Source organism: Lissotriton helveticus, chromosome 12 (assembly GCF_964261635.1).
Source record: "Lissotriton helveticus chromosome 12, aLisHel1.1, whole genome shotgun sequence".
NCBI lineage: Eukaryota > Metazoa > Chordata > Amphibia > Caudata > Salamandridae > Lissotriton > Lissotriton helveticus.
Window position 1 is genome coordinate 882,039,182 of NC_136073.1, and position 13,568 is coordinate 882,052,749.

At 49.5% G+C, this 13,568-nt stretch overlaps 1 protein-coding gene across 1 annotated transcript in view; it reads right to left on the reverse strand.

The window, feature by feature from the left end:
- Positions 1-11,675: 11,675 nt before the first annotated feature.
- LOC144798522 (phospholipid scramblase family member 5-like) overlaps positions 11,676-13,568 on the reverse strand; it is a 290,685-nt gene continuing 288,792 nt past the window's right edge. The window contains exon 8 of the mRNA XM_078669444.1: positions 11,676-12,114. Within this exon, the coding sequence (XP_078525570.1) occupies positions 12,031-12,114 (84 nt within the window). The 3' untranslated portion in view covers positions 11,676-12,030. The remainder of the gene's footprint in view (positions 12,115-13,568) is intronic.

A 13,568-nucleotide genomic window follows, 5' to 3' on the forward strand; every position in this document is an offset into this window, starting at 1 on the left:
ATATAACTTTTATATAGCGTACGGCTACTCGGTAGGAGTGTCCCGACGCTTTCCACCAACTCATAATGAAATAACACAACACAGCTAAAAACAGACATCAGAAAAAAAACAAAAAAACAGTAAGCAGTAAAACAGACTAAGAATTAAAAAGCCAAGTCTTCAGGCCCTTCCTAAACTGGAGCAAGTTGGCAGTGCTACGGAGAGGAAGTGGAAGCAGATTCCAAAGCTGGGGGGCTCTGCAACTAAAAGACCGCCCTCCCGCGCGGGCCTTCCTCACCCGCGGGCCCACAGCTTTAAAGAGGGATTCCGAACGGAGGGAACGAACTGGACGATAAAAAGTCAATCTCCGCTGCAGATATCCAGCTCCTGATCCATGCAGAGCTTTATGCATCAGGGTCAGGGATTTAAACTGGATCCGCTTCCTAATGGGGAGCCAGTGAAGCGTCTGAAGCAACCCAGAAGCTCGAGCTCGTCTCCCTAGGCCAAAGATCGCCCGGGCAGCAGAGTTCTGCACCACCTGAAGGCGCTGGACCAGGTAATCGGGGAGGCCAAGAAAGAGAGCATTGGCATAATCTAGCCTCGAGCCGACAAGAGCCTGCACAGTAATCCTCCTGTGCTCCTCAGACAACAGAGGCAAAAATTTGCGGAGCATTTTTAGTATTCCATAGCAGGTGCCGGCCAGGCCAAGAATGTGAATTCGTAGCGACAGCTGGTTGTCCAGCTTGACGCCCACATTTTTGGCCACCACGGAGGACTGTGCAGGAGGGCTCATGTCGGACGGCCACCAATGCTGCCACTCCGGATCGGCAACGCAACCAAAAAATAAAATCTCGGACTTGCCCGAGTTGGCCCTCAGACTGTTCCGCTGGAACCAGTCGAAGACCAGCGCAAGGCAGTCCCGGATTCTCTCTCCATCAAACTCTTGATCTTTCCCGCATGTGAAGAGGAGTTGCGTGTCGTCGGCATAAGAGACGATCTGGGCCCCGTACGCCTCCACCAAGGCCGCCAGAGGGGACATAAAGATGTTAAATAACGTGGGGCTCAACACAGAGCCCTGTGGAACCCCAACTCCCAATGGCGGCATCTCGGCGGAGCTCTGGGAAACCCAGACCGTCTGGCGGCGGCCTTCAAGGAAAGAAGTAAACCACCTGAGCACCGTCCCCCTAAGGCCTATGTCATAAAGCCTAGTTAAAAGCGCCTTATGGGGGACGGTGTCGAAAGCCGCCGAAAGATCTAACATGACCAGCATGGCCCTACCGCCGGCATCCAGAGTCTCCCTGATGATCTCAGTCACCTCTATCAGAGCCGTTTCCGTACTAAAGTTAGGACGGAAGCCCGATTGAGATGGATGGAGCAGATTATTAGCTTCCAAAAAGCTTGACAGAACACCGTGGGCATGTTTTTCCGTTAGCTTCGCTAGCGCTGGTAAAAGCGAGATTGGCCTGTAATTCGCCAAGGCCTCGGTGTCGAGCCCCGGTTTTTTTAGGAGGGGGATCACCATCGCTCTTTTCCAAGAACTGGGGACCCTTCCCTCCCTCAGGGAGGCGTTGAGGATGGAGTTGACCAAAGGGTTCACCACTGCCGCCATCCCGGCCAAAAATTTGGCAGGGCAGGGGTCAAGTGGCGAACCAGATTTGAGATTGGCCAGCAGCATCTGAGAGACATCGTTGGAAACAGTAGGGAAATCGGACAGCACCGCCGCAGAGATCTGAGGAAGTCTGCAGTCCACCCTCACACCGCTGCTTCCATCCGGTTCCTCCACGAAGGTGGCCTGAATGGCCTTGATCTTATTTGTGAAGAAACCAGCAAGATCGCATGCCCAAGCATCCGCCAAAGCTGGTGGGGGCGGATGGGGGCTGGGGGTCGTAAACTCCTTCACAATCTTAAAGATCTCCTTACAGGAGTTCGCAGATGCCTCAATCCTCCTAGCCAGATAGTCCCTCTTGGCACCAAGGATGTCCCGATGGTAGGCCTTCACCGCCGCCTTATAGGCAAGTTTAGCCTCCCCATCGTACAAAAGGCGCCAAGCCCTCTCGGCCACCTTGCACTGACTGCGAGCCACATGGAGCGCCTCCGTAAACCACGGTGCAGATTGCCGAACCACCGTGGACCGGGGGGCAACCTTGGGGGCAAGATCGTCCAGCCTATCGGTGAGCCATCGCTGCAGAGTCTCCGTGTCGCTGTCCAGATCACCCGAAAGATGACAAGGGTGATCCAGCAGCGCCTGCTCAAGCATGTTGGGTGTCACTCTATGTAGCGCTCTCGAGGCCGGTCTGAGCAAGGTAGACGCTCTATGGTCCGGGCGCGCACATTCCAACACCGAAAAACTGATCAACCAGTGGTCAGTCCAGAGCATCTGCAGGGTATCAACCTCCATAAGTGGAACAGATGAAAACACCTGATCCAGGGTATGCCCCTTCTCATGTGTTGGCCCTGACACGCATGGTATAAGACCAAGCGGAGATGTAACATCCAGCAATTTGGCCGCTTATCAATTCATCAATCCATCATTTCACCCATCCATCCACCCATTCACTTGCCGATCATCCCCCCTTTCACTCATCCATCCATCCTTTCACTCATCCATCCACCCTTTTACCCAACCATCTACCCTTCCACCCATACATCCATCTTTTTACCTTTACTCTCATCCATCCTTCCACTCACTCATCCATCAACCTTTCCCTCACTATCCATCCATTCACCCTTTCATTCATCCATTCATCCTTTCACTAATCTATCCAGCTATCCACCCATCCCTTCACTTACTCACTCGCCCACCTTTTCATATTAATTATGAGCGGAGCCTTGGTCTGCAGAGTTGCAGACAGAAGAGGCTCATCAAGAATTTCCTAAAGTAAGGGGTGGGGTGGGGTATGGTTCAATATGCCCTTGCACATAGGCAATCTGAAAAAGTGTAAGTCATGCATGATGCACAGTGCCAGGCCATGAGGTGACTGTGACATAGTGTTGTTTACAGGGCTTTAAGGGGGTCTCCAAAGGGGGTGTTCGATATAATTAAGGGCTTGGCTTAAAAAACCTAGGCTAAAAAATCTGTGCTTAGTATAGTGTACCGCCCAACTGGTATTTTGCGTCTTCTTTCATTGTATCCAGAAGTATGACACAACAAGTAACGTTACACCTGCAACCAGCCAGAACTATTGGCTTTGTCAATGGTTGTTAGTTGCATAAAGTAAAAAAGCAGCAATCATGGCTTCCTTGAATATAATATTGAAAAGGCATCAGTTCTAAAATGGCAAAACTGTGAAAGAATTCTAGCCCCTTCTTTTTAATTTCTTTCACCTCCTTCTTTTCTTGAACTGGATTCTCGGGTAGGAGCATTGGCGTTTTTGCACATTTCTTCCATCTGACAGAATGCCCTGCCTTAGAAGGAGGCTGGGGGAGGCCCACCACATGCTTTGAAGCCCAGACTGGCCCATTGACATTCTGTATGTGGCAAGACAGAATGACAAAGGGCGGGGTCGAGCTGCTATTGTGCTCGAGGAGGAGTGGGAGGCGGCTTCGTCAAGGGGCTAAGGCTTCTCGCAGGGGAGCAGTGCTGCACCCTGTGATGGCCAAAATTACGGACAAAAGGCGTCCGTAAAAGGTATCCTCACCGCCTACGGACGTGAGGTCCAAATTACAGGGGGGGGGCGTGAAATTTACGGACAGTTGGTCACCCTAAAGCTGCGGTACTCATTGTATGGCCCGCGGGCCGCCAGCGGCCCGACATGCCTTCACTGGTGGCCCGCGGACCTTGCCTTGCAGTTTCCACGGCTGGCAGGAAACACAGAAGATGACTGCAGGAGCATACGTAGTGAATACGTATTAAATAGGTATTCACTACGTGTACTCATGCCGCCATCTTCTGTGTTTACTGCGGCCTCTGTGATGTCACGGCACCTTCAGAAAGCTTCCCAAAAGGCCCTTTAAAAGTCAGCTGTAAATGCTTTCACAGCTGACTTTTAAAAGGGTGTTTTGGGAAGCTTCCTGTTTGGACAGAGACAGATAGAGACGCAGAGACAGGCAGAGGTGACTGATAGAGGCAGAGAGACAGAGTGAGACACAGAGACAGATAGAGGTGAGAGACAGAGGCAGAGAAACAGATAAAGACACGGAGACAGACACAGAGACAGAAACAGACAGGGGTAGACAGAGATAGAGACAGGTAGAGACAGAGCCAGATAGAGACAGGTAGAGACAGGGACAGGCAGAGACAGAGACAGACAGAGACAGGCAGAGACAGACTGAGAGACAGATAGAGGCAGGTCACAACGCCAAAACCAACCTTCACGAAGGAATGAAGGCCGTTGCTGAATGGATGAGGAACAGCCGACTGAAGCTGAACTCGGACAAGGCGGAGGTCCTCATCCTCAGATCCAACCCTTCGGCCTGGGACGACTCCTGGTGGCCGACCGCACTGGGAACCGCTCCAACACCCACCGACCACGCACGCAACCTAGGGGTCATCCTCGTCTCCACCCTCTCCATGACTAAACAGGTCAACGCCGTCTCCTCCTCCTGTTTCAACACCCTCCGCATGCTCCGTAGGATCTACAAGTGGATCCCCACTGAAACAAGGAGAACAGTCACCCAGGCCCTTGTCAGCAGCAGGAAAGGAGCTGTGCTGTTCCCTATCAAACAGGTACAGCATGGAAAGAAGGTGTGCTGCCCCCTCTCAAACAGGTACAGCGTGGAAAGAAGGTGTGCTGCTCCCTCTCCAACAAGTACAACATGGAAAGGAGCTATGCTGGTCCCTATCAAACAGGTACATCATCAAAAGGAGCTGTGCTGCCACCTCTCAAAAGGTACAACATGGAAAGGAGCTGTGCTGGGAAACCTCTCAAACAGGTACAGTATGGAAGGGAGCTGTGCTGGGCCCCCTCCTAAACAGGTACAGCATGGAAAGAAGCTGTGCTGGGCCCCCTCTCAAACAGGTACAGCATGGAAAGGAGCTGTGCTGTGCCCCCTCTCAAGCAGGTACAGCATGGAAAGGAGCTGTGCTGGCCTCTTTCTCACACAGGTACAGCATGGAAGGGAGCTGTGCTGGGCCTGCTCTCAAACAGGTGCAGCATGGAAAGAAGCTGTGCTGGGCACCCTCTCAAACAGGTACAGCGTGGAAAGGAGCTGTGCTATCCCCTCTCAAACAGGTACAACATGGAATGGAGCTGTGCTGGTCCCTATCAAACAAGTACAACATGGAAAGGAGCTGTGCTGGCCTCTTTCTCACACAGGTACAGCATGGAAGTGAGCTGTGCTGGGCCTGCTCTCAAACAGGTACAGCATGGAAGTGAGCTGTGCTGTGCCCCCTCTCAAACAGGTACAGCATGGAAAGGAGCTGTGCTATCCCCTCTCAAACAGGTACAACATGGAATGGAGCTGTGCTGGTCCCTATCAAACAAGTACAACATGGAAAGGAGCTGTGCTGGGCAACCTCTCAAACAGGTACATTATGGAAGGGAGCTGTGCTGGGCAACCTCTCAAACAGGTACAGCATGGAAAGGAGCTGTGCTGGAGCCCCTCTCAAACAGGTACAGCATGGAAAGGAGCTGTGCTGGAGCCCCTCTCAAACAGGTACAACATAGAAAGGAGCTGGCTACCCTCTCCCAAACAGGTACAGCGTAGAATGGAGCTGTGCTGCCTCCCTACCAAATAGGTACAGCATGGAAAGGAGCTGTGATGGCCTCTCTTTCAAACAGGTACAGCATAGGAAGGAGCTGTGCAGCCCCCTCTCAAACAGGTACAGTGTAGAAAGGAGCTGTGCTGGGCCCCCTCTCAAACAGGTACAGTACGGAAGGGAGGTGTGCTGGGCTCCCTCTCAAACAGGTACAGTACGGAAGGGAGCTGTGCTGGGCTCCCTCTCAAACAGGTAGAGCATGGAAAGAAGCTGTGCTGGCCCCCCTCTGAAACATGTACAGCATGGAAAGAAGCTGTGCTGGGGCTGCTCTCAAACAAGTATAGCATGGAAAGGGGCTGTGCTGGGCAACCTCTCAATTTGGTACAGCATGAAAGAAGCTGTGCTGGGCACCCTCTCAAACAGATAGAACATAGAAAAGAGCTGTGCTGCCCCCTCCCAAACAAGTACATCATAGAAAAGTGCTTTACTGCCCCCTAAAACAGATACAGCATGGAAGAGACCTGTGCTGGCCTCCCTCTCAAACAGGTACAGCAAGGAAAGGAGCTGTGCTGCCCCCTAAAACAGATACAGCATGGAAGAGAGCTGTGCTGGCCTCCCTCTCAAACAGGTACAGCATGGAAATGAGCTGTGCTGCCCCCACTCAGACACGAAGAGCAGGGAAGGAGCTGTAGAATCTTCCCTCACAAAGCAGCAAGAGCACTGAAGTCTGATGGGGAGGTCTCCAGCTCACACAATACTGTCAATACTGAATGAAAAGCAGAAGTGCAAACCTCCACCCCAGAATATGTGCAGCACAGAAAATGGCCATGCAAGCTTCCCTCATGCTAAACAGCTATGCATCTAAAATGACATCACATGATCTTTAGGTGGACAATTATACCACAGGAAATTAATTAAAAGGTATTCCAATCAGAAGGACATGGCTGCATGGCTTCTGCCCCTGATGACATCATGAGATACAACAAAGATTAGCATACATTGATGACTGTGACCAGCCCTACCTTCCTAACACAGTGTCTGTCTGCACTCCCAGCCGCAGCAGCCAGGCATAGGTTCCACGCACTGTGTGCTCTTCTATTGTTGGCTAGTCAGGCCCTGCTCACTTAAGCTGGCATTTGCCAGGGCAGTAGCACTGCCAAAAATAAACTTCATCTAGTGTGTGGTTGTCCGATGAGGCCTACAACAGGAGGCTTTCATTTGAAGGGTGTTACCAAAGAAAACCAGGGTCCCCTAGAACAGAGTGATGGGTCCTGACAGTTTGCTGATTAACTCTGGGGCCAGAACAGGGCTTGGGCCAAGCCGCAAGTAAGGTACCTGTTAGAGCTTTGTTGAATGGACGAAGGGGCTCTGAAGAGGTTCGCCCCAGAGGAAGGACCTCTGTCAGAACATTGGTTATGACCTCCATGGTAGAGAGCTGGAGGTGAAGTACTTCGGTCGCCCTGTGCATCATCATGGCAGAGGATTCCTTCATGGCAGGACCTCTGTGAGAGGAGGTTGAGGACAGAGAAGACCTGGGCAAGGGTGAGCATTTTGAACTTCTCCTTCTGGAGGAAGGTGTTGCGAGGGCACAGGTCTAACGTAGGCTCCCGGCCTCCATCTTTCTGGGGCACCAAAAAGTAGCAAGAATAACAACCACAACCTACTTCTGGCGCAGGCACCCTCTCGATAGTTCCTTTAGCCCTAAGTGCTTCCTGCCTCAAAATGGAGAGATAGTCCTCTGACAGTTGCTGGGGGGACGGTGGAAAGTGCAGTGGATACAAAATGAAGAGTTGAAGAGTAAGACCCTGCCCCTGCAATCAATCTGCACAACCCACCTGTCCAAAGTTATCGTCTGCCATCCCAGGTAGAATCGTGAATTCTGCCTCCCACCGGGCGGCTGTGCTCCTGCAAGGGCATTCTAAAGAGGCTTTGCTGGTGAGTCTACAGGGGAGGCATTAGACTGGATGGACCATTGACTTTGGCTGAGTGGACGGTGGGCACCTTGACCACTACAGCGAAACTGCTGGGTATCTTGGAGAGGCTGAACAGGCTGGTGATATGGGTCACCTTGCCCAAATCCATGAAAGGAGTGGTGGAACTGTTGCGACTGGAGAGGTGGGGACGGTAAGGCCCAGAGAGTAAGTGGAAGTCCTGCTCTGCTTAAAACACGCTAGAGAGCAATCAGCCTTGTCCCCCTACAGGCCAGTTCCATCAAGGGCATGTCCATCAGGGAGGACTGGACATCTCCTGAGGACCTAGTTGAAAGCAGCCACATGTGGCAGCGAATGTCAACACTGGTGCTTATGACCCTCTTTATGAAATCAGTGGTACCCAAGCCACAACTAATTGTGACCACCTTAAACTGCCCGAACGAGGACAGGGCATAGGTCTTCGGGCACACTAGGGAGGACTTGTGCCACGAAATCCCAGAGAGGGAGGGAATAGCGTCCCAACGAACAGCTGCCATTAACAGATCAGAAGGCCAAACTGGTGAAAGAAAAAACACGTTTGTCAAACATTTCTACCCGCTTAGATTCTCTGGTGTGGGAGTGGTAGGAAACGTATTGTGAATACGGCATCTCAATGAGGCCTGTAACACGAGGCTTCATGTGAAGGGTGTTGTGAAAGAAAACCAGGGTCACCTGGAACAGGGCAATGGCTCCTGGCAATTTTCTGATTGACTAGGGAGCTAGAACAAGTCTTGGCCCGAGCCACTATTAAGGTATCCATCATAGTTTTGTTAAATGAAAGAAGGCACTCTGAAGAGAATTGACCCAGTTGAAGGACCTCTGTCAAAACACTGGTGATAAGCTTCAACATGGGGAGCTTGAGGTCAAGTACTTTGTCTGCCCTATACATCCCTATGGTATAGGAAGAGGATTCCTTTCTGGCTGGCCAAGGGGGTGAGAAGAGACCCATTTCCAGAGAGATACTGCGACCGCTAGCCTCCTGCAAATCCTCGTACCAATTATCATCTTGGTAGGGCTGAGTAGACTCATCACCAGTGTCACAGTCCTTATCAGAGTTTGTTACAGAAACAAAATGCAAATAGTGTTGTCTCCCTGGTGTAGGTGGTAAATCAAGTGGGGAAAGTGGTGACTTCGGTCAAGGTCGAGCCGGCACCAGAGAACTATTGGGATATCCTCCTCCAGTCTTGATGGAGTCGGCATAGGCGCCCGGGGACAACATAGGTTATGGTGCTAGATGCAGGGTCAGGATAGAAGCTGGAGGAGAGTTGGGCTTGGAAGGCCCAACTGGCACAGAGTGTGCACCCAGCTCTGTGCACCAGTCGGAATTCAGCCTTGGAGGGGCCCCACACCACAGGGATTTACCTTTCAGGGACCACATACTGTCCCCTGAGAGTTTTATCTCACCATAAAAGGGGCACCCATCTGATCCCCTTCATCTTTATTTTTAATGCTTTTATATTCATTTACAAGGCTTCCTATTTTCCAAGTGGAGCCCCAAGAACATTGTGGCTGAATCTCACCCCAACACCCCACCAACACCTCAGGGGATGCAGGGGTGTGTGCTAAGAACTTGCTAAAGCTTCCCTAAGAAGAAGAACAGTTACAAGACAGCAGGAAACAGCAGCACTGAGCTATGTCTTGAGAGGGAGAACAGGTAGAGAACTGGTGTCACCAGCAGCAGTGCAAGCTTTCTTAGCACCAATAACAGGTACAGGAACAATGGCTGCAGTGCATAGCTCCTTTAACGACCAGTGCAAGCTTTCTTAGCACCAAGAACAGGTATAGTAACAATGGCTGCAGTGCATAGCTCCTTTAACCACCAGTGCCAACTTTCTTAGCACCAAGAACAGGTACAGGAACAATGGCTGCAGTGCATAGCTCCTTTAACCACCAGTGCAAGCTTTCTTAGCACCAAGAACAGGTACAGTAACAATGGCCGCAGTGCATAGCTCCTTTAACCACCAGTGCAAGCTTTCTTAGCACAAAGAATAGGTACAGTAACAATGGCTGCAGTGCATAGCTCCTTTAACCATCAGTGCAAGCTTTCTTAGCACCAAGAACAGGCACAGTAACAATGGCTGCAGTGCATAGCTCCTTTAACCACCAGTGCAAGCTTTCCTAGCACCAAGAACAGGTACAGTAACAATGGCTGCAGTGCATAGCTCCTTTAACCACCAGTGCAAGCTTTCTTAGCACCAAGAACAGGTAGAGTAACAATGGCGGCAGCACATAGCTCCTTTAACCACCAGTGCAAGCTTTCTTAGCACCAAGAACAGGTACAGTAACAATGGGGGCAGTGCATAGCTCCTTTAACCACCAGTGCAAGCATTCTTAGCACCAAGAACAGGTAGAGTAACAATGGCGGCAGCACATAGCTCCTTTAACCACCAGTGCAAGCTTTCTTAGCACCAAGAACAGGTACAGTAACAATGGCTGCAGTGCATAGCTCCTTTAACCACCAGTGCCAGCTTTCTTAGCACCAAGAACAGGTACAGGAACAATGGCTGCAGTGCATAGCTCCTTTAACCACCAATGCAAGCTTTCTTAGCACCAAGAACAGGTACAGGAACAATGGCTGCAGTGCATAGCTCCTTTAACCACCAGTGCCAGCTTTCTTAGCACCAAGAACAGGTACAGGAACAATGGCTGCAGTGCATAGCTCCTTTAACCACCAGTGCAAGCTTTCTTAGCACCAAGAACAGGTACAGGAACAATGGCTGCAGTGCATAGCTCATTTAACCACCAGTGCCAGCTTTCTTAGCACCAAGAACAGGTACAGGAACAATGGCTGCAGTGCATAGCTCCTTTAACCACCAGTGCCAGATTTCTTAGCACCAAGAACAGGTACAGGAACAATGGCTGCAGTGCATAGCTCCTTTAACCACCAGTGCAAGCTTTCTTAGCACCAAGAACAGGTACAGGAACAATGGCTGCAGTGCATAGCTCCTTTAACCACCAGTGCCAGATTTCTTAGCACCAAGAACAGGTACAGGAACAATGGCTGCAGTGCATAGCTCCTTTAACCACCAGTGCAAGCTTTCTTAGCACAAAGAATAGGTACAGTAACAATGGCTGCAGTGCATAGCTCCTTTAACCATCAGTGCAAGCTTTCTTAGCACCAAGAACAGGTACAGTAACAATGGCTGCAGTGCATAGCTCCTTTAACCACCAGTGCAAGCTTTCTTAGCACCAAGAACAGGTACAGTAACAATGGCCGCAGTGCATAGCTCCTTTAACCACCAGTGCAAGCTTTCTTAGCACAAAGAATAGGTACAGTAACAATGGCTGCAGTGCATAGCTCCTTTAACCATCAGTGCAAGCTTTCTTAGCACCAAGAACAGGTACAGTAACAATGGCTGCAGTGCATAGCTCCTTTAACCACCAGTGCAAGCTTTCCTAGCACCAAGAACAGGTACAGTAACAATGGCTGCAGTGCATAGCTCCTTTAACCACCAGTGCAAGCTTTCTTAGCACCAAGAACAGGTAGAGTAACAATGGCGGCAGCACATAGCTCCTTTAACCACCAGTGCAAGCTTTCTTAGCACCAAGAACAGGTACAGTAACAATGGGGGCAGTGCATAGCTCCTTTAACCACCAGTGCAAGCATTCTTAGCACCAAGAACAGGTAGAGTAACAATGGCGGCAGCACATAGCTCCTTTAACCACCAGTGCAAGCTTTCTTAGCACCAAGAACAGGTAGAGTAACAATGGCGGCAGCACATAGCTCCTTTAACCACCAGTGCAAGCTTTCTGAGCACCAAGAACAGGTACAGGAACAATGGCGGCAGTGCATAGCTCCTTTAACCACCAGTGCAAGCTTTCTTAGCACCAAGAACAGGTAGAGTAACAATGGCGGCAGCACATAGCTCCTTTAACCACCAGTGCAAGCTTTCTTAGCACCAAGAACAGGTACAGGAACAATGGTGGCAGTGCATAGCCCCTTCAAAGCAGAGCAGACAGAACAGATATCAGGAGTGCAGGCCCACAAACAGCTACATGTGCATTGGCAGTGCAAGCTTCCTTCACATACACAGAACAGAAATGATACAGATCTAAAAGATGCCTCCTCACAAAACACACTCACACTGTTTGCTAAAAAAACATATCTGTATTGGTAAATGCAAGACTTGACTGTTTTGTAATAAATTGTTCAGTGGTGTGATACAGACTTTCCTTTGACTGAACCCCAAAGACACTGAATGAGGGGCATTAGTCCAATTCTGGTAATTTTAGAGTTACATATGAGATCCCAGCTTTACTGGAAGAGGAGGTCTGTAGATGTAGAGGCCTCTACCCCACACTGCAGCCGTTCCCTTGACATGTGTCCAGCACTGCCGTAGCAGGGCCTGAAGCGCGGTTGTGGTGCAGGCACAAACTGGTGTGATAAAGTGTCAGGAAAGTGAAGTGCAGGGGGTGTCATCACCCACTGGACTATAAGGGGGCTCAGTAGCTTCCTCTTCTGTAGGGGGTGGGTCCATGGGCAGAGCTGCTGCTGTCCTTGTTTCTCTGTTCATAATATAAGTAATACTGGGAGGGAGAAGAAACAGGGTTGGTGAATATATCCACAACAGGGATGTATGACGTTACAACGCATACTTTTACAACGCCTACCTTTACAACGCATTTTTTACACCGCAACATCCATTACAACGCACACCATTACAACGCATACCATTACAACGAATTCTTGGAAACTACCTTTACAACGCATTCCACTACAACGCATACTACATTTACAACACATACCATTACAACGCATTACATTACATTGCATGTAAGGTAAGTGTTGGATAGTGTAGGGGTAAAAATTACTATTCTAACTCCAGGGGGTGCAACAGTAGGGTAAGTGTTGGATGGTAAGTTATGCATTGTAATGGTATGCGTTGTAATGACTGAGTTGTAATGGCATGCGTTGTAGTGGTGTGTGTTGTAGTGTCATGCGTTGTAATGACTGCGTTGTAAAAACATGCGTTGTAATGGATGTTGCGTTGTAAAGGTTTCGTTGTAATGGTAGTGCGTTGTAAAAATTGCGTTGTAAAGGTTGTTTCCCCCACAACAGATGTGCAATCTACTTTACCTTTATACAATCACCCAGTCATGGCCCCAACAGGTTCAGCCTATGTGGGATCACCAGTTTTCTATGGTTTCTGTCTCCCCTCTCCATCAAAAGCTAGACATCACGTTTCACATCCACTTAACTGGTACACAACATCCCACCTGGTGTTAAACTTGTCACACATTCCTCTTCAGGGAATGTGTAGTATGTAAACCTGCACTCCCACTGTGAAGGGTCTACCATACCAGCTGACCTCTGAAACAAAAGGGGCAACCTAGTAACCAGGGACTTGGGCCGGATACTTTTTAGCATAAAATGTGGTCTCTATGGGGGAAGTGTAGCCCTTGACTTCCACGGCAAAGTGTCAAGAAGGGGGTACAAACACCTCTAACACAAATAACTCAGCATTACATATTTATCTTTTAATTTCATTTTAGCAACTTTTTATTTGTTTGTTTACAGTGAGAAGTAAAACTTAGATTTGCTCTATCGAACACCAGCTCCAAAAAAGGGGGTAACAGCGCAGTGAAAGTGACTATAAGAGCAGAAAGTGCATACGTACTTTGTACAGAAATATATGCATGAGGCTGATAGGGGTAGAGTGTTAGAGATCAACCCCCGCTAGGCGAGTGTTGATAGCCACCACCAGTTTCTCGAAAAACAGTCCACATATAATGTTTTTGTTGACGTTTCGACCCCTGGACTTAAATTATTTAAAACGGGGTCATCATCAGGACGCAGAAATATATAGGAGACACCAACTGATTTGGGCAATTAGTCCACCAATCAAGAGAATCTTTAAACATCAGTCTTCAAACAGTTTTCAAAATAAGTATTTATACATGCCATTTTGGATAGAAGATATATAGGCACTGTGAAATCATGTGAACATCACTGGGTCAGTGTGAAAACAAACCTGAAGGAG